The sequence below is a fragment of the Castor canadensis genome, chromosome 1 (assembly GCF_047511655.1).
Source record: "Castor canadensis chromosome 1, mCasCan1.hap1v2, whole genome shotgun sequence".
NCBI classification, from domain to species: domain Eukaryota; kingdom Metazoa; phylum Chordata; class Mammalia; order Rodentia; family Castoridae; genus Castor; species Castor canadensis.
Genome location: NC_133386.1, coordinates 202305368 through 202333152, shown reverse-complemented (window position 1 = coordinate 202333152; position 27785 = coordinate 202305368). Strand labels below are relative to the sequence as shown.

The 27785-nt window shown below is 44.8% G+C and overlaps 1 protein-coding gene across 2 annotated transcripts; it reads right to left on the bottom strand.

Annotated features, from left to right (window-relative positions):
- Nucleotides 1-61: 61 nt before the first annotated feature.
- Nucleotides 62-26093, bottom strand: Pola2 (DNA polymerase alpha 2, accessory subunit). Of its 2 annotated transcripts, none has more exons than XM_020164908.2 (18): nucleotides 25715-26093; nucleotides 22255-22379; nucleotides 21708-21799; nucleotides 21487-21544; nucleotides 17388-17494; nucleotides 15173-15366; nucleotides 14392-14480; nucleotides 11746-11901; nucleotides 11218-11280; nucleotides 10505-10547; nucleotides 7719-7843; nucleotides 6803-6841; nucleotides 6076-6149; nucleotides 2965-3073; nucleotides 2484-2590; nucleotides 1603-1662; nucleotides 1244-1370; nucleotides 62-517 (listed from the first exon to the last, which is right to left on the bottom strand). In XM_020164908.2, exons 1-18 carry the CDS (start codon nucleotides 25791-25793, stop codon nucleotides 365-367), a joined length of 1800 nt encoding a protein of 599 aa, XP_020020497.1. In that variant the 5' UTR covers nucleotides 25794-26093; the 3' UTR covers nucleotides 62-364. The 2 variants fall into 2 exon arrangements, with proteins under 2 accessions (XP_020020497.1, XP_073905092.1); XM_074048991.1 differs by having other exon boundaries at nucleotides 22336-22379.
- Nucleotides 26094-27785: the final 1692 nt, after the last annotated feature.

Below are 27785 nucleotides of genomic sequence, written 5' to 3'. Positions count from 1 at the left end.
AGGCAACATTCTTTGGCTGCTACCAGGAAAAAGAAAGTGGAAGACAGATTAAACTCACAAGTTACACTCAGAATTTATTTTTATTTCTCTAAAAGTTGTTTGTGTGCTTGATTCATACAGAAAAATCACAAAGCCTCCTGAATTTTCTGAATTCACTTCTGGACATCCCATATCCCGTTTGGAGTAAGAACTTCCTTCCGAAAAGAAGTTCCACCCAGAGCTGGGCCCAGCTACACAGCCTTGTACTTGTCCTCAGCCGCTCCATCAACGGGTACTCCCAACAGTCTGGCCTCACCAGAGGGCTATGCCTGACCTCTTGGTGTCTTCGAGGGCTGCCCACTGAGGGACTGAAAAGCCGGAAGACTCAGATCCTGACCACCTGCGCAGCCACACTCAGACTCTGCCTCCCCTCTCCGTCCATGGCTGGCTGCCTCCTGAGGTAGAGGCGTCCAAAAGTGCCACCCACCTGCCCTTTAGTGAGGCGCCCAGGATTCACACAGACACAGCCAAAGATGTCCTGGGAAGGAAAGGAGAAGATTGGGTGTAGATGCCTCAACTAATTGGGGACTGATGCAACGAAGTGGGAATGATCAGATGCTTAGACAACAGAGGGCTTTATAAAATGCAAACAAAGGCAACCAAACACATATTTAGTCTAATATGTTAACTTATTACTGGAAAACTGAATTCCTTTTGAATCTCTGGGACAGAATAAAGAATGAGGTGACCTGGCAGGATGACAACCAGTCTCACACTTGGAGTCAAAGCTGATCCAGCTGTTTCTTGTTTTCCCGCATAAAGAATTCACCGCTTGAGATCAGACTGGCTCTGATTTGGAAGAGGGACTGAACCCAAGGTAGGCAGGTCCTTGTGGTGGCAAAGAGTAGAATGACTCGAGAGCTTCTTCAAAGTATTCTCAGCTGACCCCGTGGGGAGGTCCTATCAGAATCCAGGTCAGGTCAGGGCACATGTGCCATGATCCTAGCTCACCTTGACACGACCCAGGTCTGGGAGAACCACTGTTAGGGGCCTGCCTAATTCCCGCTCTCAGAGAGACACTGCTTACTCAAGTTGTATTTGTTGTATCATTCCACCACCTTCCCCAAAGCAATGAGGCTCCAGTGCTGGGTCACAGAGACCACTGTCCCCAGCAGCAGACCAAGGAAGGTGAGTGCTGGATCATCTAAAAGGGAAAGTCAAGAATGATTTTGGTGTTTCTGGAAAAAAGCCAGTTCAAACCTACCTTCACAAAGTACCTCAGCTCTGATGGGATTACGAAGACATCTGGGGTGACCAGCAACTGTGCATAGGCATAGAAGTTCTCATAGTCAATGGCCATATCCTCATGGGGTGGGTAGAGTGGGTAGTAGCTGGAGGGATGAGAGAAGCAGTCAACAGCAGCTGATTCAGGGACCCCCTGCCCAACAGGCTCCTGGCCACTTCTGTGCTACTTGCATTTGGGGGGAAAGAATGCATGCTTGTCAACACAGGGTGAAATTCCCTGGTAGTGACTTGGTGAAGGCTCTGAAAGCAGACCTCCCACAATTCTTGTGATCCCCAAATCACTCTTCCTGGTTAGCTGACTGCAACCTGAGAGCTCACCTCCTTTGTGTCAAGATGTGCTTGAGTATTCGGCTGAATCTATCTGAAGTTCCGGAAGAACTAGGAAAGGAAAGACAGCAAGAAATGGAATGCAGAACATTTTTTCTGCCATTTCTCTTCAGGGAGGACTGGTACCTAATGAGAAGCTAAATGGCCAGCATGTAGCAAGAGCAAACCTTTTGGCTTTGAGAGTCACTGTGAGCAGCTGCTCTGCTCCCCGTGACAGGCAATCAGGGCCCTGAGCTGAGAGGGCAAAAGCAGGAGTCCTGGCGATCACGATCAAGGAAGGCCTCAGTCGGCACCATGTATGCAACAGGATGCCATCTTGGCACCACCACAGGTGACATGCAGCCAGTCGACCCTGAGTCTCAAACCTTAGCCAAAAGCACACACCCATCTCACTGAACTGACTCGCTCCATTCTCCATCCCATCAAGGAAAGTGGAAGAACCAACTGCCAAGCCTCAACCCCACAGACAGGGCTGTGTCTGATTCTCTGAGGCTATACATCCACTGTTCTGGTAAGAGAAAGCTCTCCAGGGTCCACCTGTAGTTCACTCTCCACAAGGAGGAACATCTATTTGCTCAGGTCACAGACTGGGGAGATGAAGAAAAGGGGAGCAAAGAGAAAATACTGATGGATTTCTGTGCCTACATGTTAAGTACCAAGACTCAGAACAGATGTGGTTCTTTGGAGTTGCAAACACTGGGTAGACAACTGACAGAAACAAATTCATTCGACTGCTCCCCTTGGGTACAGAGATTCAAAAGGCTAAACGATTTGGCACAGTGTGGCTACTAGCCCCATCCTGTCTTGGTGACAACAGGGCCAGGACCCGGGAGACAGCCATCCTGCTCAATGGCCTGCAATACACTTCTTACCTACTGATCTCCTCGGCCCCCATATGGAACAGCAGGTCTGTGGATGTCAAGCCAAAGATCACTCCATTTATAGAGAGGCTGCAGGGCTCTGACACGAACTGTACTCGCTACAAGAAGGGGATGACATAAGCATTTGCACAGAATAGTGGAAACTTCTTCCCATGAAATTCAGGTGTGTCTAAGGGCCAGGGAAACCACTGAAAGGGACCAAAACATGTTCAGCAAACTTACAACCACCTTTGTCTGGTAGAAAAAGGAACTTAGGAGTCAGTCAGGCTGTGGGTGTGCCTGAAAAGGCCTCCCCCATATCCCCACTGGGCTGGGCCAGCTGCCTGTGTTTCACTGCAATTTAAAACCTTTTTTTTAGCAGTATTGGAGTTTGAACTCAGAGCCTCTTGCTTGCTTGGCAGGTGCTCTTCCACTTGAGCATTGTCCCCAGCCCTCTGGCTGTATTCTGGATGCCTGCTGGGCCCACTGGTACCTTTCTGTCCTCTCGAGATAGATCAGAGTAGATGAAAGGCGGCTGCGGGTACACGGGCTCATGGTGCACATCCCTCAGGGATGGGACAAAGACAAGGTGGGAGCCAGAGCTGCTTTGTCAAAACACAAGGGGAAGAAGGACAAAGTGAGTGCAGTGGTACACAGCTGGGTTTAAGGCATGAGAACTTCCTTCATAGCAACCCTCCAGAAGGACTTGGAATTGCACTCCATTGATGAGACGAGGCTCCCTAGGATCCTGAGAGGGAAAGGCCATTCGCTTTCATGTACACATGTCCACCTACATTGGCCCACAAAGCTCAGGACACACCATCCCTTGCTCTTTGTGGGTTCCACTGGGGACAACGAAAACTACTGATTGTTAGGAAAAGGAGAGAAGAAACTGAGACCTAGAAAATCTAGACAGCCAGGCCTGGTGGCTCATGTCTGTAATCCTAGCTACTCTGGAGGTGGAGACAGGGAGCCCAGTCCTGGCAAAAAGTATAAGGCCCCCATCTCAACCAATGGCTGGGTGTGTGTGAGTGCCTGTTACCCCAGCTATTGGGAAGTATAAGTAGGAGGTTCTCCTACTCAGGCCGCCCAGGCATAAAGAGAGAGACCCTATCTCAAAAATAACAAAAAACGAGCTGGCGGAATGGCTTGAGACTCCCCTAGCATTTCAAAGATCAAACCAAAACCTCTCAACCAGCCAAGTGCTGCACCATGAAAACAGACACTTTCAGAGGGACAGGGAACATGCTGGGCTTCTCTGTACCAACGTGTCCCTTCCAGCTCATACTGCAAAGGGATGCCCTGCTTGCTCACACTGGGAAAGGATGCCCTGCTTGCTCACACTGGGAAAGGATGCCCTGCTTGCTCACACTGGGAAAGGATGCCCTGTTTCTACTTCTCAGCAGACCAAAGTGAAAGAAATACTTAATAGCAACAGGAGTGGCAGAGAAGATAACAGATGTTTCTTTTGGTGGTGGCAGAAGGAGACTCTCTAGGGTTACAACATGAAGTGAAGGAGAGAGGTGTGGCACTTGGGGCCAACTGTTTATTTTCCCCACCACACAAAAGAGGAAAGGGAAAACCCCATTTCCTTGGTTCTCTCAGCTGTCCTTGGCAGAGGGGCCTATTACAAACCAAACAGGCGTAAACTGTCACTGTGGGGGCATGTTTAAAGCTGCCAACAGTTCTTCTGGCTCTGTCCTCTTGCTTAAAATGTGGCCTTCCCAGGTGCAGAGTGTGAGGTGTTGGTGACTTGTCACTTTGTCACTTGCTTAACATGTCTACTTGAAAGGCAACCCAAGACTGCTGCAACAGACAAATTAGAACCTTCAGACCAAGGGTACTTTGCATATTAATCACAATCCTTTCAATGCTGAGAAGTTCACTGTGATTGTCTATGTTCACTGTTTGGGTGCTGGAGTCTGATGAAGAGGCTGAGGGTAACTTGAATGGGACAATCTGTGTTTAAGGTCCCAAGGGCTTGAAGTGTGTGATGATACAAAGTACCAACATACAGCTGGCTGCTGTCAATGGAGGGAACTGCTCTGTTTCAGTGAAGGCTTCGGAAGAGAAATGGTTAAGAAGGAAACGGCCTTTCCACTCATGGTTATAGGGGAGGGGTCAGGGAGAAAATTCCAACTATGTGCAATATTGCACAACTTCATACATCATGGTGGGAATGTCTCAGCACTGCCCGCTTCAACAGACAGACCAGCACTCGGGCTCTCCTCTGATGTTACAGGGGAGCTGGCATTTTCTCACTGGCTTTGGCTCCTACTGATAAATGAGCTCAGTGCTTTGCATTTCTGACCTCGCAGGAATAAAAAAGAAATTCCCCATCCAGGGACCATTTATATACTGTTTCTGGAAGGGTGGGGCAGCCTTCCAGAAGCCTTTGCCCTGCCCTATGGCACACACTGGCCACAGATGAAAGTGCCTGGTGGTGCTGGGCACCCACCCCCAGGGTAACAAGGCCTGGTCTGTTCTTTGTTTGTCCCACTGCTGTCAATACCACATGGGGCAAGGAACCCAAATCAGCCCTGTTCCTGCTTTTGGGTGGGGGGTTATCTCCTGAGTTTTGAGCACTCTCCAGATCTGATGAACTTGATCAAGGTCATGAGAAATCTGGGGAAGAAGAGGGAAGACACTTGCATCCCCTTCATTTGAGGGAGGGAGAGAGGATACACCCCAAATCTCCCAGTTCCAGGGTGAGCTGGGGCACTCTCTATCTGGCTCCAATGCCTACCACATTGGCCTGTGCTGCCGGTATAAGAAGGTAGTGTTACGACTAATCAACTCTGAGATCAGTTCTCACAGCCAAAAGACGGAACATTATACATCTTGTTTAAAAAACTACCTTTGTTACAGACTTGTTTTTAAAAGCTCAGCCTCAGGAACATTTGATTTTTAATGAGCTCAGTGACAGATGAGTAAATCCCAGGAGGAGCTCTCCCACTATTCCATTTTCTTTCAGACCCTGGCACTGAAGGAAAGGGACAGGAACTGAGGTGTCAGCTTCCTGAGTAACTCTCTGCTTCTAGCTTTAGACTCTTCCTGGAACCGTGACTTCCCCCTCATGTTAGAACCCCACAGGCCTTACATCACTGCTGTGACCTTCATAGTCCCTTTCCTCAGGGCTATGGCAATGATTCAAGATCCCCACCCTCACTAGAGTTCCTCTAACCTTGGAAGTGACCCACCTAACCCAGGGAAGCAATGACTCACACAAGGAGAGGTTTGGGGCCTCTAAGGATTTTGTTTCCAGTCACCAAACACTTCGCTTCTCAAAACCATCCTGGGAAGATTCCCATGGAATGCAAGTTTATACAAAAGGGAGCGAGAAAGGGAAATAAAGAGAAAGAGCAAGGGAAGATGAGTTTATATAGCTTTTCCTTCCAAGAGTTTGTTTTTCCTTGTGATTTACAAAGACGCCTCTTCACTTGGTGTCTACACACTTGAAGTTCAAGGGTTCTAACTGATCTTGTAGTTCAAAAGGACAAAAAGGACAGGAACTACCATTACTTTTAAACAGATTCAGTTTCTACTGGGACACCCTGGAAGAACCTAGAAGTTTCAGGGTCTGTCCAGCATTTGGAATTCTGACCTTCTTGTCCCTTCAATAATTGTTCGCAGACATTGCTTGAAAACATCTTCAAATGGACTTGTCAGTAGACAGTTCTGCAAGAAAGGAGATGGAATTAAAGGGTACCTGTCTGGTTTCATTCACTTATTATATGGCCCTGAGATGTTGTGCTTGGAGTTGAGAGAGATATAAAGATAAAAAGATGTGGTCTCTACCTGTGAGAAGCCGAGTCTAGGTGAGGTCAGGAGAGGAGATGAAGGAAAAATTAATCCTTGAATGCAAGCTGAGAGAGACTAAAAGGATGACTGCTTTGAAATCTTTTCCATAGGAGGTAAAATATCCTGGGACAAAGGTTAGGAGATCCTGGCCCTTGGCCACAAAGCTATCCCGGGGAGGGCCATTTGTGTTTTATGCATCAAAGTACAGCAATATATGGGTTACCAGCTTAGGGTAGTGGCCACATAAGAGACTTTCACAGTCCAGCTCCATATCCCAGGGACACCTGCATTTGTGTTTCTGCTGAGAGTCAAGTACCACAAAGGGACTGATATATTTCTGTATTCTTCCCCAGCTTCCAAACAGCCTTGATTCTGGTGAAACAAAGCCCCCAAATTCAAGAAAGGTATGAAAAATGTCCAGTTATAATGTGCTTCTGATTAGCCACAGGTTTGTTAAATGAAAATAAAAGTGAGGATTTGACTAGATGCAGGTATCCAGGCCTCCTCAGCACTCTATCCCCAGGACTTACCTCCACCTGTTCATGCTTGGCATCCAGGAAAGGACCAAACTGCAGACGAGCCGGAGCCAAGGGGGAGAAATGAAAGTACCGAGAAAACAAATCAGAATCACACATTCTCACAAACACCTTTAGGTAATTTACCTCTTCTCTTCTAGGGCTAGAGGAGTGGCTCAAGCAGTAGAGCACCTGCCTATCAATGAGATCAAACCTCAGTACCCCCCCCCCGCCCCCAAAAAAAAAAAACCAAAAAAGACAACTTCTCTGCCAGGGCCATCTGTCCCTCTAAGACTGCCTGGATAGCCAGGGATAGTTAGCAGATGGGCAGGGGTCACTTAGCCAACTTCACAGGCAGAAGCACCTGAGCCCTGAGGGAGGCTCTGAGCACTCCATAACTCCTATCACTACCCTCTATGCTGCTGGGCTTTTTCTGACTTTCTACACCTAGCAAGAGCAATGGAGCACCATGCTAACAATAGCACTTTGTGTATAAAAAGAGATTAATTCAGAGGTTGGAGAAATCAGACAGTGGCAAGGATACGTTAAAATCAGGGCTGGTACAGTGGCTCAAATAGTAGAGTGCCTGCTTAGCAAGTGTGAGACCCACAGTTCAAACCATAGTACCACATAAAAAAAAAAAAAAAAAAAAAAGAGTATTGTAAAATCAATGATGGGAGGGGCAAAAAAGTTGGGCATTTAGATTCAGAGAAGGCCTATAGATCATGTACACTTCTCCAGAGATACAGATTAAGATCTAAATTTCTTTACTTTTATTTTTTTTGTGGTCCTGGAGTTAGAACCCAAGGCCTCATGCTTGCTAGGCAGGCACTTTACCACTTGAGCCACTCTGCTAACCCAAAATATTTAAGGTCAACTCCTGTTTTCCCATGGTTGTCTACCCACACAAAGCTCCCAGGGGAGTTCCTACCAAGATGCAGACATCCGGCCGGTCATGGTTGATGATGGTGATCAGGTCGAGCAGGGGGTCATATGTTATGCTGTCCGATGTGGTATATGGCCCACAGGCAAGTAGGACCATAGTTTGCTCAAAATCTAAGACAGAAAGGATTGGCAGGGTTATGATTAGAAGACTGATATTGGGATGTTGGGAGAAGGAAGGGCCATTAGAGTAAAATGCCCAGGATTCACTGCATTGAGTCTGTATGCATGCACTCTGGGGGTCCAAGCTGAGGAAGACCTCACCTGTGCCCTCCAAGAACACTGAACTAGATGGAAGACGCAGGCAGGTACCTGGGTAACTAAAGCTGTAGCAGGCACTTTCCTAGCAGTGCACCCGAGTGAAGTGAGGAGAGTGGCAGTCAGGGGAGAATGAACAATTGTGAGAGGGGCTCACACTTTAGAGAACTTTCCAGGAGCAAGGGCAAAGCAGGGTATAGGAGAGCCCTGAGACTTGAGTGTGCCCAGTGTGAGACCATCTGATGGTCTAGTGTGGCTGGAGAATGTGGGGTACTAAAACCCAGACAGGCAGGCTGGGTTGAAAGGCCTGGAGTGGGGGACACCGAGTGCTGGGTACAGGGAATGTACTGTTTTTTATTTTATTGTTTTTACATTTACTTAGAAGTGTGTACACTGTTTGTGCCACCTCCCCCTCTGTACTATTCTCAATCGCTCTTTCTCTACCAGTAGCTGTTCTCCCTTTAGAGTCTAGGTGGGGCTGTAATAGGTGCTCTGTCTGGCCCCAGCCAAGGGACAGGCACACAAGCAGGCTTAGTCCATTTATACCTTCCTCCTGAGGTCTGGAATCTTGAGGAGTGCTGTCAAGTGACAGAAGAAAGGTTGGAGCTGACCAATCCAGCTGAGGTTCCTGGATGACTCAGCTGGGAGATCTCTGCTACCTGGACACTAAAGCTGGCAGGCCATTGTCTAATCCTCTGTCTAGTCCACCAACAACCTGGATTTCCTTGAACAAGTTCTCTTTTTCTTAAGTTAGTCTGAGCCAGTTTCTATGGCTTACAACAAGATCCATACAGTTGCAAAGTTTCCTACTGTTGCTAAAAAAATTATCTAAAACTTAGTGGTTTAAAAGAAATGTCTTATCTTACAGTTCTGGAGATCAAAAGTCCTAAGATCAAGGTATCGGCAGGTCTGTGCTTCTTCTGGGGGCTCTAGGGGAGAACTATTTCCTTGCTTTTCTAGCTTTTAGAGGCCACTTGTGTTACCTGGTTCCTGGCCCCATCCTCCATCTTCAAAGCTAGCAGCCTTTCTACTCACTGGCTCTGATCCTCCTGCCGTCCTTTCTATCGGAGCCTAAGCGATTATATTCAGCGTACCTGGAGAATCCAGGATAATCACCCATTTCAAGATCACAAGCAAAGTACTTTTTACCACACAGGGCAACATGTTCACAGGCTCCAGGGATCAGGAGCATCACTGTCCAGTCCATGAAATGAGCAGCGCTCAAAGAGAAGGGGGAATTCCATGTGATGGTGGGGCAGGGACAAAATTCAGTTTGGTTCTAAGGTGCCTGTAGGAGACGTAAGCCCCACAGGAAGTAGGAAGTGCAGGAAGGGCAAGGTGCTTGTCTCAAATCTCTGTGGGTGACTAGCTTAATTCTTCGTACATAAAAAATGCTTCAATAACTTCCCTGCCACAACTCAGGCTCCTGGCACCTGTCATGTCAATTTCTTTTGATTACTTGAAATTGATTGAATACCCGTGCCACCCTTTCCCCAATACACACATTTCTGATACACTGCACAATGTCATGACCTCCTAAATTTCGTTTGTGATTGTAGGTTGTCTCCAAGAATGACCTTTACACTCTTTACGTGTTCAGGGTTTTGGCAACATGCCAGTACTGGCACGCACCACTAGTCATTAGTGGCATCCTACTTTGCTTACAAAATGCTTAGAAATATTTTGAAGCAAAGTTGGTCACATTTCTTTTTTGCTTTTTCTCATTTATATTAGATGACAGCTTTCTTAGAAATTCTTTTTTGGTAGCCTTTTTTATTTTAGCATAACTTTAGAATTGTAAAAAGTGGCAAAGACAGCACAGAGTTCCTGTGTATCTTTCACCTAGACTCCCAGAACATTAACATCTTACATAAATAAGGCACATTTGTTGGAACTAATGCTGGTGAATTACCATTAACTAAATTCCTAGCTGTATTCAGACGTCACAAGTTTTCCACTACTGCCTTTTTTTCTTCCAGAACCCAATTCAGGATTCCAATAGGTTCTTTTTTAAAGTACATACTTTTTTCCTTTTTAAAGTAGTCTTGAAATTCCTGTTAAACAGTCATCTCTAAAGGACATGCTTTGCTCACACTTGTAATCCTAGCTACTAAGGAGGAAGAGATCAGGAGAAGCTCAGTTTGAGATGAGCCCCAAGTAAATAGTTTGTGAGACCCTATCTTGAAAAAACCCATCACAAAAAAAGGGCTGGCAGAGTGGTTCAAGAGTGGGGCCCAAAGTTCAAACCCCAAAGCCTCCAAATAAATAAATAAATAAACAAAGGGCATGCTTTATGTCATTAGAGGCCCGGTGATAAACACTAACAGGGCTCAGGAAGCTCAGATCCACTTACTCTCTGATGAAGAGTCTATAAGACCACTCAGCATCTGTGTCCTTACTAATTGGCCATGTCACTTTTAAACAGCTTTTACAGCTTCATTGGGTCTGTGAAACTTCATTCCTGGAAGCTTGTCCACCATCCTCACTTTTGGCAAAACGATTTTAACCAAAACTTACCTCCATTTTCTTCGGTGGGCTGGTAAAATGGAAGTGGCACACCCTTAAAACAGGAGAAAGCTCAAGTGAGTCTTGCTCCAGCAATCACTTTGGTGGGAGAGGGGTGGGCTCTGAGCATTTGCAGGTGTGCAGTGGGAGGATGGAGAGGAAGGGAGAGAGAGAGGGGAAGGGTACGCCTTGGTCTTTTCTAAACTGCTCAGAGTGGCAAAGCAGCCCAGGTAAAGGGAAGTCACTGCTAAAACTCTCACACAACACCCAGCAACAAGGGGGAGCAAAGCAGGTACCTAAAACATCAAGTGTGGGAGAAGGTGTCCTGCTACTTTTCCTGGCATTCTACAAAAATCTCTGGAGGACTGTTGCCTAGATCTGGGATTGGTAAATTACAGACTGAGGCCAAATGTGGCTGCAGCCATTTTTGCAAATAGGTTTTATTGAAACTCTGCCACACTCCTTTGTTCAGTTGGCTATGGTGCTTTTGTACTATGTAATGGCAGAATTGACTCACTGACAAAGACCTATGGTCTAAGCCATTTGCCATCTAACTCTTTACAGAAATGATTTGCTAATTTATAACCCAGAGTAGGTTCCCACTCTAGAGGCAGAGTTGACTAATAAATAAACAGGTTCTCCAAAAGGACTGGTTTCTAGGACACAGAACTGCACATACTGTGCCTGGGGCAAACAAGGAAGAGAGGAGGGGGGCCTACCCGTACCTCATAGAGTTTGGTGGCAACAAGTTTTCTACCAGTGGTATTGATTCCTTCCATAATTACAACCTGAAAGACAAGAAACAAAACAGGATTGCTAAACGGGGGAGATAAATAAGAGGTCTGGAATAAATTATTTCGATGTAGTTAAAAGTATGCTGTAACCATAAACTTACAGCATTTTTCTAGAAAAGAAATTAACAGGGCTGCTTAGTAATAATTACACTGTCTGTACACAAATGATCTAATTCTCACAATAATCCCATGAGGTAAGAATTACTACTTGCATTTTATGGATGAAGACACTGTGGCTTACAAGCCACACACCTCGTGCGGTAGAGCTGAGATGTGAACCTGGGCCGTTGGACCAGAGCCAAGGTCAGAGCATACAGGGGAAAAACTGGAATCTCTACAACGGTGTCCTTGGGCTATGCATGGCAGAGAGATGGGAACCAAGATGCAGAGGACCCCCACACACTACTCTTAGGTGTAAATAGCACTTCTACATCCTGGTGCAGGCTCCTCCATCCTCACCTGTCCAGGAAACAGAGAATATTCTTTGAGCTCAGATAAATCCACTGGAACTTGAACACCTGAGGAATGTTCCCGGTCTCCCTCAAGAATTACTGACTTGCTGTTCAGCTTCCCATTGCTGTCACAGCCAATCTGGCCCAGAAGGGTGACAGGCTCCTACCGAAGGAAGGGTGCAATATAAGAATTAGTCTTTGGGACAAGGGCACAACATCTGAAGCCAACAGGCTGAAGAGCAAAACAAACCTCAAATCACACATACTTTTTTTGGAGGGGATCACAGCATTACCACTGATATCAGTGATATCATGGGGCCCACCATGTGAGCCCCTCTAAGAGGCTGACTAAGCGTGGGCATCTCCAGCAAAGGGGGATTTACTGCCATCCCCTGCAGCTCACAGCACCTTTGGAGAGCTACAGCTTAATCATAGTTCACTTTTTTTTTTTTGGCTAGTAAGGAGAAGCTTTATTTGAAAGAATTATTACAAGTGGGGTAAAAGTTACTGCAGTAGGAAGAGGGGCTATTCCCTGACTGTGGGGAAGTGGAATAGTTCATATTTATTGAGCCTACTAAATGCTGGACACTGTTCTAAAAGCTAATATGTATTAACTCATGCAATCCTCACAACCATGTGGTGGATATTATTGTACCATTTTACAGATGAGGAAAATGAGCAGCAGAGGAGTGATAATTTAGCCAAGGTCAAATAGTGGGTAAAACCTGGGTTTGAAGCCCAGAAGTTTGACTCCAGAACCGTATCTTTAGCCATACATCATACTTCCTCTTGATATTTCCTCTCCTCTCCCTTCCTCCCTCCCTCCATTCTTCCCTCCTTCCTACTCATTTATAGAAAGGGTTTCACTATGTAGCCCAGGCTGTCCTTAAACTCAAGATCTTCCTCCTGCCTCAGCCTCCTGAGTACTGGGATTATAGGTATGCCCCACCACATCTGGCTCATTTTGCCCAGTTTTTAAAAGTTGAGTTGTACCCTCATATGTGGACATCAGATCAAGGGCAAACACAACAAGGGGACTGAACTTTGATCACAAGATAAAAGCGAGAGCACACAAGAGAGGGGTGAGGATAGATAAGACACCTAAAAAATTAGCTAGCATTTGTTGCCCTCAACGCAGAGAAACTAAAGCAGATACAAACAACTGAGGCCAATAGGAGAAGGGGACCAGGAACTAGAGAAAAGGTTAGATCAAAAAGAATTAACCTAGAAGGTAACACACACGTACAGGAAATTAATGTGAGTCAACTCCCTGTATAGCTATTCTTATCTCAACTAGCAAAAACCCTTGTTCCTTCCTATTATTGCTTATACTCTCTCTTCAACTAAATTAGAGATAAGGGCAAAATAGTTTCTGCCAGGTATTGATGGGGTGGGGGGGAAAGGGCAGGGGCAGAGTGGGTGGTAAGGGAGGGGCTGGGGGGAGGAGGGAAGAAATGACCCAAGCATTGTACGCACATATGAATAATAAAAAAAAAAAGTTGCATTGTAGCCGGGCACCAGTGGCTCATAGCTGTAATCCTAGCTACTTAGGAGGCAGAGATCAGCAGGATGGAGGTTTGAAAGCTAGCCCAGGCAAATAGTTCTGTGTTATCTCGAAAAAAAACATCACAAAAAAGGGCTGGTGGAGTGGCTCAAGGTGTAGGCCCTGAGTTCAAACCCAGTACCACAAAAATAAATAAATAAATAAATAAATAAATAAATAAATAAGTTGGGTTGTTTGTCTTAATATTGATTTGGAAGAGACCTGCTTATATTAGAAACAGGAACCCTTTATCAGGTATATATTCCTCAATCTTTAAATTTTTCTTTTTGAGACAGGGTCTCGCTATGTGTAGTCCAGGCTAATGTGAAACTTGTGATCCTCCTGCCGCAGGCTCCAGAGGGCTGGGGTGATAGATGTGTACCATCGCACCTGGCTCCATACTGCCTCTTACAGGAAGCTCTTCATGAGACTGAGCTGAAATCTCTTTTCCCTCTGTTTTGTCTCCACTCTTGGGAGCTAACAGGAAGTCTAATCTTTTCCACATAATTGTACATCCCTGCCCAACCCAGTACTTCCTCCCAAGTTCTCTAAAACTTCCTCATAGGACACAGTTTTGTGCATCTCCTTCCCAAACTGCTCACTTTTCCCTGGATGAAAACATATTTATCTTACATACCTCAAAGAATTTTGTAAAATATATCTCCCCTTAGGTTAAAAAAGTTCTAGAGAGAAAATGTAGGCACACATACCAGATTCAAAGCAATGATGTAAAGATAGTATCAGCAGCCACTGATCTATAATGACAGCTATCAAACTAGGGGAGTCACTGTCTAGGCAATGAGACTAGAAATCACATTCTTGCTTCTGTCCTCATCCTGGATACCAAAATGTGTCTGTCTGTGGAAATTTCCAGGGTTACCTGCCCACCACTAAGCAGAATGAAGCCTTAAATCTTTACTTATATACAAGACCCAAATCCAAGTGGGAAAAAAATAACTCTGGTCACAAAACTAGGAAGCACTTATAAGTCTTTCTTACCAAATTCAACCCAGATGGGTATTCTAAATAGAACATTAGATAGTGGAAAAGGCTGTCTTTTCACCATTGACTTAAAAATGTGGTAATTAGAACTCTTAAAACAAGTCTTACTTGAGCTGGGACAACAAGAGGAGTAAAAGCCTCAATCTTGTAATGTTCCTTGAGTTCACTGCCAAGCTCTTCCATCTTACATGTCAGAACTGCAATCCCAAGGTGGAAAAGTGTCATATTTAAAACATTTCACTTGCCAAGAAGAGAAAACACAGCACACTGTAAAATATCACAGTCATTTTATAGGAGCAGGGAAGCACCTTGACATCTGGCCAATTTGAACCTTTTAAAACCCTAACCAAGGGGGTGGGGGCAGGGGGGAGAAATGACCCAAGCATTGTATGCACATATGAATAAAACAACAAAAAATTAAATTAAATTAAATTAAAAAACCGTAGCCAATTTTCTGATATCTGGTTGTTAAATCTGGTCTTCTGCTCAGCCTCAGGAGATCACATGGCAGCACAATCCTGGGACTCAAGAGTGAATCCTTCCCCTACCCCAAGTCTTTCCTTTACTCAGGTCATCAGTGAAGTTTTGGGGAAGTCAAGGTTAACCCTTGAGAGTACTTCAAAGGAAAAAGCCATGAATGTCCTCATAAGTGGAATTCCTTTACAGTTTGAGTTTTCATGCCTGGGAATGGTTATGTGCTTTTTCTGGGACTGGGGAGCATCACCCAATGTCCTTCTGCTAGTAGAGCCCCATGAGGACATGTACCAACTTAAATCTTCAAAGCCAACCTGGGAACTTGTTCTACCAGCTTAGCTGAGGCTTTGTTACTTCTCTAAGCCCTTACAGAAGATTTTATATCCTCCAGAATTTCCAAGAGAAAAACAATCACCTTCTCGAACGTCTTGGAGTTTCTGAAACATGGACTTGTAGCTCCCAGTTAGTGGTTCTGGATACCCAATGACCTTCAGGCTGATGTTTCCAGCGCCTCCTCTTCCAGACCAAGACACCCCCTGGGCTGAACCAAAGGTGGTAACCACTTCTCCTCGGTTACTTCTTGAGCTATATTTCTGGGAAGGAGTAGCACTGATTGGAAATAAAACAGGTTAATGTTACTGTGCTCATAGCTAAAGGGAGAGAGGAATAAAATGAAGTTACCTTCTGGAAATGGAAACTAGAGAAAAATCAAGTTGGTTTTATAAATCTAATCGGTGTAATGGGGTTGAACATACCCAGACCTTTCAGGAATTTCAGGAATGAGGGTCTGAGGAATACCAGGCCTAGGAGGAATACCAAATGTGTTTGGAGAAGTTTAAAGAAAGAAACATATTTTAAAAGGCTGTTTGTTCTTCTGGCATGGAAACTAAACAAAGTCAAACAAAATTCAACTGAAAAGCAAGTTTTGAATATTTTCCTTACTTACAAATTGTCAGCATTTTAGGATATCATCTGAGCCTGGAAGCATGGATAAGTCAAAAATTGCTGAGCATGTATAAAAGCTCACAATATAGTTCAAGGTAGAAATAAAAATAAAATGAAGTTAAACAAAATCAGTCAACTTTCCCAAGCATCTATGGAGGTGGAGACACAATAAATCAAGTCAACTGGTGAGCAAACATTCCCATTCTCCAAAGCTCAGCTGCCACCTTTGCACGTCTACTACCTGGCTGGTAAATTATACCTCCAAGAAAATGTATATGTCCCTCATCTGCTTAGGTGTGTCTAATCCTTTGGCTGTGAAACACTGCCTACAGAGAGGTCTGTAAACAAGGCTTCATTTAATGCACTGAATGAAACTCTGCAGGAATTACTTTCACATGGGGCACCACTGCAATTGGTGCCCTCATTCCTTCTTTCTAGAGGCAACACAAAATGAGCTCAACCAATTATCTCTATCTCCAGTGTTGCCTCTACTTGAATAATTTGTAAGTTACTTTCATAAATTATAAAACCAGTTTTCTGATGTCAGCTTTGTTAGCACATCACCAGCTTCTCAGAGCCCCTCCCTGTGATGCTGCATGGATGCCCATTACAGTGGGCCCTTTTGTGCAATCAGACGCTCACACAGGGCCAGTTGTAAATAAGGGGCTGCATGTTCAGAGAATATAACTGCTGCAGTGGCGCTGGAGCATCTAAGAGAAACATCACGATACACCAGGTTTCCAGGATGCCTTTGCAAGTCTAGAATGCTCGCTTCAGAAAGCAATTTGAGATTTCTCCAAAGCAGTAAGTGGACCACAGTAAAGCCAAATTGTTTTCAAAAAAATCCAATAACTGCACATCCCGAATGACTGCAGTGCTTCTGTCACTGCCTTTCTAAAGCGACAGACCTGAGAAATAGTTCTGGTTAGTGTAGAAGTAATCCAAAGCAGAGGTAGTGATTCCTGGCGGCTAGTATTTCCCTAAATGGTTAACATCACTGCTCCTGAGCCTCATCCTGGCGTGACAGCACCTGTAAACACTTCTACCTAGCAAAGCACTCACCTATGGGATTCTCTAATATAAGACATATCATTTACGGATTCCAAAAAAATCACATATGATCTTTGTGGATTTATATGCAGTGGTGGCAGCACAGATAAAATATCAATTAAGTCAGTGCAGATTCACAGTGACAATAAAACTTCCATAAACTAGTTGTAACCTGAGTGAGGAACAATAAACAGGTTATGCAACATTATGACAAAGCTGTGTACTTTTCCTTTTTAAAAGTAAATAGTTGAGATTAAGAAAAGAAAGAGACCCAACAAAACACAAACTAATAGAACAGGTGAGAGCCTATTTGCCTCTACTGGCAAGACTTCTACGGCTCCCAGGCTTCTGAATAGATGGGTTGTTTTCAATAACATGTATCAGTTCCTGATCTAGGAAATGAGCCCTAGAAAACTGGGTGGAAAGTCGTTTCCTTAATTACTGTAAGAAACAGTAATTTTCCACAAAGGAAGGGAAAGCTGGGAAGGCAGAAAGCAACAGGCTTTTATAGTCAATTCACTACAGACATCCACATTGGTCTGCAGCTAGTAAGTTACTCTGTACTTAGCTTATGTCAGCCACAGGGGGAGAAGGGAGACCTGCTTTTTGGCACCTGAATCAATTACGATGCATACCTTGGAGAGAAACTTGGTGGTGAGAGGAGCTGATGCGGGCTACGAGTAGACGCACTCCTTTTCGTTAGGGGGGTGTCTGGGGTGGTGACAGCTCGCTTTTGAGAACCCTAGAAACAAAATGGAAAACAAAATCCCAGTCACTATGGCCCCAAACTGCTAATTCAGGGTACATTTCTGTATAGTTCCTTAGGAAAAAGGAGACAGTGCCCAAGGGAAGGGAAGGTAGAATGGGTGGGTTCTCTCAAGGACCATCTTCCAAACATAATTCCAGAAAGAAACCTTCAACTGCAACTCAGTCCTGCCATCCCCAGGACACTGTCCCCATTTTGAAGGCAATTATGAAAAAGTGCGAACAACATTTTCCGAAAAGGATCACCAGGTGGACGATCTGTTTTGTCAAGTCTTTCACGTGTTCGCTTTCTGTCCCCACCTCTCTTTGCTCTACAACAGATTTGAGTTTTGCAATGTATACAATTACACTTCTTTTGGCCAAGTCTACCACACATTTTCCAAATTAAACTCAGGAATGATCTAGGCAGATAACACAGTTGAGCTCATACTTGGAGAATAGTTAGCAAACACTTCATTGACGTTCACCTTTTTTTTTTTTTTTTGGCTCATCAACAAGAATTCAAAGATAAGCCCAGAATGGAGCATGAAACCCACAGTGAGAGGACCTATTGCTCCCTACAGTCTAGGATAACTGAGTGCAACAGAGGAAAGAAAACTCTTGCCCAGCCGGCAATCAGGAGGCCGCCTAGCCAGCAGAAGCTTTTCCTACCGGAGGGCTCCTCCTGGCGGTGAGTTTAAGTTATGCCGCCCAGCTGTGGACTGGTGGAGACTGTGCAGGACAGAACGCAAGAATAGATTCAAAACCATCATTAAGTAGCTTCAATGCAAACTAAATTAAAAAAACTGTTATTGCTACTTCTTGTTTACAATAACCATTCTTGAATATTCCTTAATAGTATTTTAATATTTTTTGTTTTAAAAGCATATAAATTATAACTGGGCACCTGTGGCTCATACCTGTAATCCTAGCTACTCAGGAGGCAGAGATCGGGAGGATCGAGGTCCGAAGCCAGCCTGGGAAAGTTCACAAGCTCCTATATCGAAAACACCCTTCACAGTAAAAGGGCTGGCTGGTGGAGTGGCTCAAGGTGTAGGCCCTGAGTTCAAACCTCAGTACTACAAAAAATATACATATAAAGTATAGTGCCGAGGGCCTGGCTTCAGTGGTGGAGCTTCTGCCTGGCAAACCTGAGGCTATGAGTTCAAACCCCAGTACTGCTATAAAATAAAATAAAATAATTAAAAAAAATTACAGTAGTAATAATTTTGGTTTAAATATAAACGCTAGTTTAAGTATTTTACACACTGAAGTTTTCACTCTATTAAGCATTTCCTCAGATCATTACAGTCTTTTTTTGGCAGTACTAGGGTTTGAACTCAGGGCCTCACACTTGCTACGCAGGTGCTCTACCACTTGAGTCACTCCACCAGCCCTTTTTTGTGATGGGTTTTTTCGACATAAGAGTCTCACAAACTATTTGCCTGGGCTGGCTTCAAACTGTAATCCTCCAGATCTCTGCCTCCCACGTAGCTAGGATTACAGATGTGAGCTACATCATTATAGTCTTTATCCTTTTTAGTAGCTGCTATTCACTGAGCGGATGAGAACTTACATGTTTTTAATTTCTGGTGATTATAAACAATGCTGTGATGCACATATTCAAGCACATAGCTTTTCCAATAACTGGATTTTCTCAGGAAAGATTTTTTTTGGGGGGGCGCTGAGGATGTAACTCAGGGCCTTGCACATGCTCAGTATCTACTCTACCACTGAGCCACACTCCCAGGCCCCTCAAGAGAGAGTTCTACTAGGAAGAATTATTGAGACAAAGGATTAAAAAAAACCGACTGTGTGGTTTCAATATTTTTTCTCAAACTATTTCCCCAAAAGATTTTGCTAATACACAGTATTTCAACAATTGTCACGGGCCAGGCACTGAGGAGAGATCAGTGAATGAAGTAGTAGCTATTCTCCAAGTGCTGCCATTCTAAAGGAGGGAGACAGACCAAAACAAAGAATATACAACATGTCTGGTGGTAACAGCCATGTTGTAAGGAATAAAGCAAGACACAGGAGAAGAGATGGATTTGCTGTTTCAGACAGATTTGCCCCCAACAAGAGGACCTGCGGAGTGGACACTTTTGACACGTCTGAAGACCAGCAGGGAAAGCAGTGAGGCAGGAGTAGAGTGAGGAGGGTAGAAGAGAGGACAGAGGGAGGGCCGGCCCAGACAGGCCCTCACTGTTTCAGACTGTGAATGTTAGCAAGGAAGATGGAGACTCATGCAGAGCTGTGAGCAAGAAAAACCTGACATGAACTTTTTTTTGTGCAGTACTGGGTATTGAACACAGGGTTTGAGCATCTTAGGCAAGCATTCTGCCATGGAGCTACACCCCCAAGCCTTTGGTTTTGTATTTTGCTTTTGAGATAGGGTCTTGCCAACTTTGCTCAAGCTGGCCTCCGATTCAAGATCCTCCTGTCTCTACCTCCCAAGTAGCTGGGATTGCAGGGGCAACTGTGTACTACTACACCTGGCTGAATTGTCTTTTGATGGAAGCACTTGGCTGCTGTAAGGAGAATTAGCTAGAGGTGGCCATGGCAGAAAGAAGCAGGGACCAGTTAGGTTCTTTTAATCGTTCAGAAGGAGATGAAGAGGCTGTGGACCTGAGGTGACCAGATCCTGGAAGGAGGGCTGACAGGAGCAGTAGCTAAGTTGGATGTGGGGTATGAGGAATGAAGAAGATTCAAGGAGGTCTCCCAGGTTTCTTGGCCTAAGCAAATGGAAGAAGTATCTTTCACTGGGATATAGACTCTGAAAAGCCCATCTTTAGGAGAAAGACCAAGAGTTGAGTTATGGTCTCTACAATCTTAACAAAGTCTAAATCTCATTATTGCTGTAACATTATATGCTCCTGGCTTGTGTTTGCAACTTTGTAAGGCACAGTTTTTGGTTTTCTTGCTCTCCAGTCAGGTAAACCTAAAGTACTAACCTTTTTTCTTAGAATGTCATTTGGTTTGAAAAATTTGGGCTTATTCCATGCTCATGGATTTCCACAAATTTATTTGATGTGAAGAAAAATGACTATTGCTGAATACTTTGCATAGGATCTGGTACTTAGTCATTTCATCTTCAAGCCATCCAAAAGGGGGCTACTACCGCCTGGGTATCAGCTTCCTGAGTGCAGTGCCCATCCATGTCTGTTATATTTACCCAGTGTCCAGTACAGTACCTAGAACAAAGTAGCTGCTCTGAACGAATGAATCCTGATTTGACAGGCAAGGAAACTGCAGCTTAGAGAGGTAAAGCAACTCATCCAAGCCACCTAGTCTTTTGACTCAGACTTTGAAGCTAATACTTTGCCAGTGCCCTATTCAACTTCTCACACTGGGGTCCAACACAACAGATTGGATTATTCAATTATAGTACTACCAGTTGATACAAAACCATGCAACCATTAAAAAGGGAAATTATAGGGTAGGTGCAGTGGCTCCAGCCTGTAACCCTAGCTACTCAGAAGGCAGAGATAGGGAGGTTTGTGGCTCGAGGCCAGTTGGGCAAAAAGTTGGTGAGACCCCATCTTGATCAATGGCTGTTATCCCCAGCTAAGCCAGGAAACACAAATAGGAGAATCATGGTCCAGACTGGCTGGGCAGAAAGTGAGACCCTATCACAAAAATAACCAATACAAAATGGTCTGGAGAGGTAGCTCAAGTGGTAGAGTGGTTGTCTAGCAAGCATGGGGCCCTGAGTTCAACCCACACTACTGCCCAAAAAAAGAAAGCTAGAGAAATTGTATTTATAGAAATGTTTATGATATGCTAACTGAAAAAGCAGGATAACTATATGCTCCCAAGGATTCCTATTACATCAAAATATGCATTTGACTGGAAAGGAAGATTTATAAGTGGAAATACATAAGGAACCGTAGGAGAGTTTTTAATTTTTTTTCCCCCTTCAGATTTTATATGGTAATGTTTTTAAAAATGAAACTTCTAGAATATAATTTCCAAACACTGTATACTCACCTTAGAGGGTGTGGTATAAGAGTTCAAAAGGATCTCCTCTTCTTCCTCTGCTTCAATTCTAAAAATATTGGCTAAGAAAAACACTAATGAACTTGCACATAAGGCAAGGGCTGATTAAATGAGAAAACTGAGTGTTAGGTATTTTTTACACAGCAACTGCAGACAAATTATGAAACACAAACCCTTGGCTGGGTGTGAAGACCTTCAGCAGAAAAGGATACAGCTCTTGTATAGAAACAATGTCTCTGGCTCCTGCATGCCCACTCTCCTTGGAGGCGCTGTGCCAAGCTTTGGACAATTTTTTGCTCAGAATCTGAGGAATAAAAGATAGTGAATATATTATTCCAAAGTCTGGTTCTAAGGGAAGCATTTTCCATGGGCCTGAGATGATAAAAGGCATTCAAAATGTAACCAAAGATAGAAATTGCTCAAAATAAGAGTTAAAAAGCAGCATGACAGAATGAAAATAAGACTTATCCTGTAATTGTTTCCCTTTAGCACATAACGGTTCTCATAAGGATTATCTGATGAAGACCTACCACCTGCTGGGCAGTTTTAGGTGTTTTACATCCATTTTCATTTAGTTCTTACAACAATCATAAAAAATATAGGTTATTATATTAGAACCCTTGACAGAAGAAGAATCGAGGCTCAGCAATATTAAGTAGTATGCCGAAGTTCACATTGGAATCCAGGTGTGATTCCAAATCCCACACTCCTCTCCACAGAGCAGAACTACACATTAGTTTGCTTCCATACTGTTCTTACCTCATGCTCAAAAGAATTCAGGATCTCAACAGTGAGGCACGCTTTCCCTGAGCTGGTGCAGAAGGCTATCAGCTCACTTACCATTCCCTCCTCATTCTGTCCATACAGAACACAAAACTCTGCCACTGTAGGAAGGGAAAGGAGACAAGAACTTCATTAATTTTTCATAGCTTTCATCGTGAAATGTGAAAAAGAATCCTCAACTTATTCAGTCAATATTTATTCAGCATCTGATAGTACCAGGCACTGTTCTAGGCACTAAGAATACAGCAGTGAACAAAACAGAGAAGAATCCTTGCTCTCATGAAGCTTCTACCTGGGGAAGGGGGGTAGAAAAACAACAACAAACGGACAGAAAAACAAACAAGTAAAATATGTGCAATGGTAGATAGTTAAATGTTCTATGTTGAAAAATAAAGCAGGGAAGCCTGGAGTGGTAATACACATCTGTAATCTCAGCACTGAGAATATGAGGCAGGAGGATCTTGAGTTTGAATCTAGCCTGGACTACATAAAAAGACCCTGTCTCACAAAAAAACAAAAGCTGGGAGAGGGATCAGGAAGCTGGGGAAAAGGGCTGGCAATGCTAAAGTAGAAGCAGGATAAGCAAGGTCACTGTGGCTAGAATACAGTGAGCGAGGAGAAGAAAGACTCAAAAGGGTTAGGGGGTATTGGCCACTGTAATTACTCTCGCAAGTACTCGGAGCAAACTGGGGTACCACTAGAGTTTTGAACAGATGTGACACAATCTGACTTCCATTTAATAAGAGCATTCTGGCTGCTGCATTAGGCATACACTGAAGGCGACAAGGGCAGAATTCAGTGGACCATTTAAGAGGATAATGGCAAAACCTCCGTGAGAGATGAAGGTGGCTTGGATCAAGGTGGCAGCAGGAGAGGCAGTAAGAAGTAGTTGATTCTGGGTAGAACACATCCTGGAGATAAAGCCAGTAGGATCTGCTGAGTGGAGGTGAAGTGTGAGAAAAGAGAGTCAAGGATGATGCTGATGTTTTTAGCCTGCGCAACTGGAAAGGTAGAGTTACTGTTAACTAGGAGGGTCTCCCTCAGCAGGAGCAACTACTCTGAGGAGAGGGGAGAGAAATTAGATGCTTAATTTTAGACATATAGTTTGAGGTGCCAAATTAGACATTCAACTGGAAACATCAAGGGGCAGCTGGACAAACAAGAGGTCTAGGCTGAGATAGAAATTTGGGAACCATTAGCCAGTACATGAAATGGAAAGGCACAAGACTAGGGGAGTCCTCAAGGGAGTAAGTATATCCAGCAAGGAGAAGTGATCCCACACCTGAGCCTTGGGACACTCAGACATTATAGTGAGGATGAATCTTCAAAGCCTGAAAAGTGGACTGGAAGTGTGGCTCAAGGTGTAGAGCACCTGCTTTGCAAGCCTGAGAAGTAGCAAGGTGTGACTACTCACGCCTATAATCCTAGCTACTAGGAAGGCAGAAATTCGGAAGATCATGGTTCCAGGGCAGCCTCGGCACAAAGTTAGCAAGACCCTATCTCAACCAATAAAAAAAACTGGACGTGGTGGCATGCAACTGTCACCCAGCTAGGCAGGAAGCATAAATAGGGAGTTCACAATCCACGCAGGCCCAGGCACAAACGTGAGAACTTATTTGAAGAGTAACTGAAGAGGACTAGGGAAATGGCTCGAGTGGCAGAGTGCTGCTTAGCAAACACGAAGCCCTGAGTTCAAACCCTAGTATGGCCAAAAAAGAAAAATAACTAAAGCAAAAAGAGTTGGGGGTGTGGCTCAGTGGCAGAGTGCTTGCCTAGCAAGTGCAAGACCTTGAGCTGAAGAAAACTGGTAGTGGCAGAGAAGCTAAGACAAAAAAGTGTTTTAAAGAAGAGGAAATGGACTTCAACAAATGCTGCTGCTAATTCAAGATAAAGACTGAGAATTCATCCATGGCTTGGGCAAAGTGAAGGTCACTGTGACCTTGTTAACAATAACTGAATAGGTGGGGGCAAAAAAAGCTTAAAGGGATTTAAGCATAGATAGCAAGCATAGACAACCCTTTTAAAGAGGTCTGCTGTAACTGGGAGGGAGAGAACTCCAGTGGAAAGTGAGGTCAAAGACAGGAGCAAGAACTACATTTCTATGCCATTTAGGCAAAAAACTTTGGAGGGAGTAAAACAGGGACATGTAAGAGGGGAGAATTACTGGAGTGATGTCCATAAGTAGGTGGGAAGCAATGGGATTGGCTTTTGCAAGGAATATGGGCTTTAGTCATCGTAAAAGAAGTCCAGGTTTATGCACAGGCCTGTCATGTAGGTGAGAAGTAATGGTGGTAGTGACAGATTTCTAATACTATCTTTTCAACAAAATAGGAAGTAAGTTCATCAGCTGGGAGTGAGGGTGGACAGAAGGCTGTTAAAGGAGGAAGAGAAAAAAGTCACCTAGCAGATGCTGAGTGAATAGACCAGGGGAACTTGGAATGGCTGTCGGGCAACATTACAGTCCCATTGAGGTTAATAACTATAAATGTCAAGTCTACAATTCCAACATCACTGCCAAGGTAGTGTCTGTGAGATGGAACAGCAGGCCTCTTGTTCTGAAGGCTTTACAAATTCAGTTCATATAACTAATCTCATTTTGATTTCATGCTCACCAAATAAATTTCTGACTATGATCAGGATCCTCTTTTAAGTCTTCTTCTAAGCAAAGATAGTGTCCTTAAGGACTTAAAAGTATTCTGGTCTCTACGAAAGGAAGTTTTCATCAATTAACATGTCTTCATTCTGGTCTTATATTTAAAATAAGTTGTTCAAAGTGCTGATGAGTGGCTAAGGGAGGGCCACATTCAGCCCAATTCTAAAACTGAGAACCTCACATCTCCCAGGACAGTGGACTTCAAATGACTCTCCCAACTGGACCATAAGACCCAGTATGATGGAGTCCTGGACTGGGAGGCAGGAGACCTGGGTTCACACACTGCTCTGGCATCCTTGCCTCTGTTCCAACAATCTCCCTAAAGTTCCTTCCAAAGCTGAAGTTCATTTTCGGGAGCCCACCCCAAGGGGTTCACATTTGCACGACCACCAACAGCCCTGATGAGAAAAGCGATGGTTCAGCAGAAATGTAGGTGTGGACTGGAAATGGAGGTGCCAAGAATGAGAAGCTACTTGTCAAAACCCCCTACATCTCTTGTTTGGTTATCAGGGTTTCAACAATCTCCAACTCAGTGATGCCACAGGGGCCTAGAATGAACCTAGCGTCCCAATTCCCTCTTTCGGAATAAATCGGATTCCATATTCCTGCTTTTTATTTAGGACCCAAGCAGTATAGGCATTTTGAAGTCCCCTAACGCCAAGGCTCAGTTTAATTCTTCCTCTCAGAGCCACAGTGCCCTCCGAGGAGGGCGGTGACACTTGTTTCTGGACGCCTGGGGACGCGGGGCGGGAGTGTGGACCCTATGTGGGGTCCCGGACTCACATTTCTCAATCAGAGCGTCCTCGCAGTCCAGGCCGAATATCTGCAGTTCCTCCGCCAGGTGCTTGGTGGACACGGGCATGGTGACCCAGGAGGGGCCGGGATCCTGGTCCACTCGGCCCCGACCTGAGCCCAAGAAACCCGCGGGCGCGGAGGTGGACGAGCCGGGCTGTGACCAAATGGCCTAAGACGTCAGCCGTCAGTCGCAGAGAAATACTTCTTTTTAAAAATGCGGGGTAGCCCCAACGCGCAGAAATATCGAAAGGTCGCTCTGCAAGGGAAAACTTCTTGCTTCCAAAGAGCTGCAGTCCCACTTTTCAGTGAAGGGACCACGACCCAGCAGCCGAGAAAAACCCGCCAAAGAGTGTGCGCGGCGTGCGCATGCGCGAGGCCCATTAGCCCCGCCCCACGTGCTCTGCCCGCCCCCTCTCCGCTGCGCATGCGCAGCTCTCCCCAGCAGCAAGCCTGCGCCGAAGATCGGTTTGTGTTTTCGCCACGGTCTACCTCTTGTTCCCTGTGTCACCTCCTCCGCGAAGCTCCATGATGCTTGTTTGTCTCCCCCAGCCCTTTGTCTATGCATGAGAGCGCCGTCGTGTACATGTTTCTGAGTGTCTAAAACTTTTGTGTGCAGCGCGGAAGAGGAAGGACGTGTGGTCCCTGCAGGACCTCTTTTCTGTCCCTATAGGCATCTCCGCCTTACTGTGCTCATGCCTTGTCCTAAAAGGGGTCTTCGGTAGAGAATCTTGGTTGCCATGGCTATTATCAGCCACAGGGATGGTTGTGTTTTCTGAAACGAACATTTTGGTGGATAAGGAATGGAAAGGTGAGCAATACTTTAGCTAGGGTGCCTTTGGGCTTTCCAGGTAGAGGCTCCCAGCGGGCGACTGGGAGTTTGGGGGTGGAGGTGGTTCACTAAGCGGAGAGTTTAAGGCTAAGATGAGAAGTGAGTTCTACCTCCGAAATACTTCCTAATTCTTTGAGCCAAAACCTCCATTGGCACGCTTAGACCAAGTAACCACGGGCATCGCGCTCCGCTAAAGGAACAGGTAGAGCCGTTCGAGAAAACGATTTGGCACTGTCAGGAGCCTGAAAAAAATGCCCTTCCTTCTTGACAGCATTTCCTAGCCTAAGGAAACTACCCATAATACAGACTAAGTGTTATGTACAAAGATGTTCATTGTACCCTGTTTACAATACCAAAAAAAAAAATGGAAGTTGTCTGAACACCCAGTGTTAGGGGATTGCTGATTAAGGAGCGGCATTTCTCAAGACTGTGTACCCCAGAGGCCAAGCACTTGTAGAGGGCACGAGATGGTAGATGAGGGGAAGGGGCAGGCACAGTTGGAGGAGTCTTGGCCTCAATCTGGATGGAGCGGGATGTGGTCAGGGGAGGGGTAAAGAGGAAAAATCACATTTATCTCCTTCAGGTCTCCTAACAATAGATATCCACAGAGCAGGGTGGGAGCTGTACTCTGGGTGCAAGAAATACGGGGGATAATGGTGTTCTATGCTACATAGTAGCTTGACACAAACCTTGTGGCTTAAAATAGCACCCCTGCATTAGCTCCCAGGCCTATCTGCAGGTGGGAAGTCTGGGCACAACAGAGCTGGGTTTGCTACTTACTCCAGGTATTGGAGGTCAAGCTGTGTTTCAAAAGATTTCTTCCACCTTCTAGTGAAACTGCTTCTAGTAGGTCTATGTGATGAGGTCAGGCTTACCTGGATAATGTCCCTTGCTTCAGGTCAAATGATTTGGGACTGTAACTACACTTTTTCACCTCCCTTTTTTTTCCGGTAGTAAGGGGTTTGAACTCAGGACCTTATACTTGTTAGGCAGGTGGTCTACCACTTGAGCTGCCCCTCTAGTGAAAAATCCCCTCACAGCAATACCTAGATTAGTGTGGGATGGGACACTGTCCTAGCACAATAAAGAAAAATAAAAAGTCAGGGCTGGGAGCTTGGTTCAGGTGCTAGAGCACCTCTGCAAGTGTGAAGCCCTGAGTTCAAATCGCGCGCACACACACACAGCCAAAGAAGAGGTTATTGAAACAATTTCTGGATATGTTTTGACATG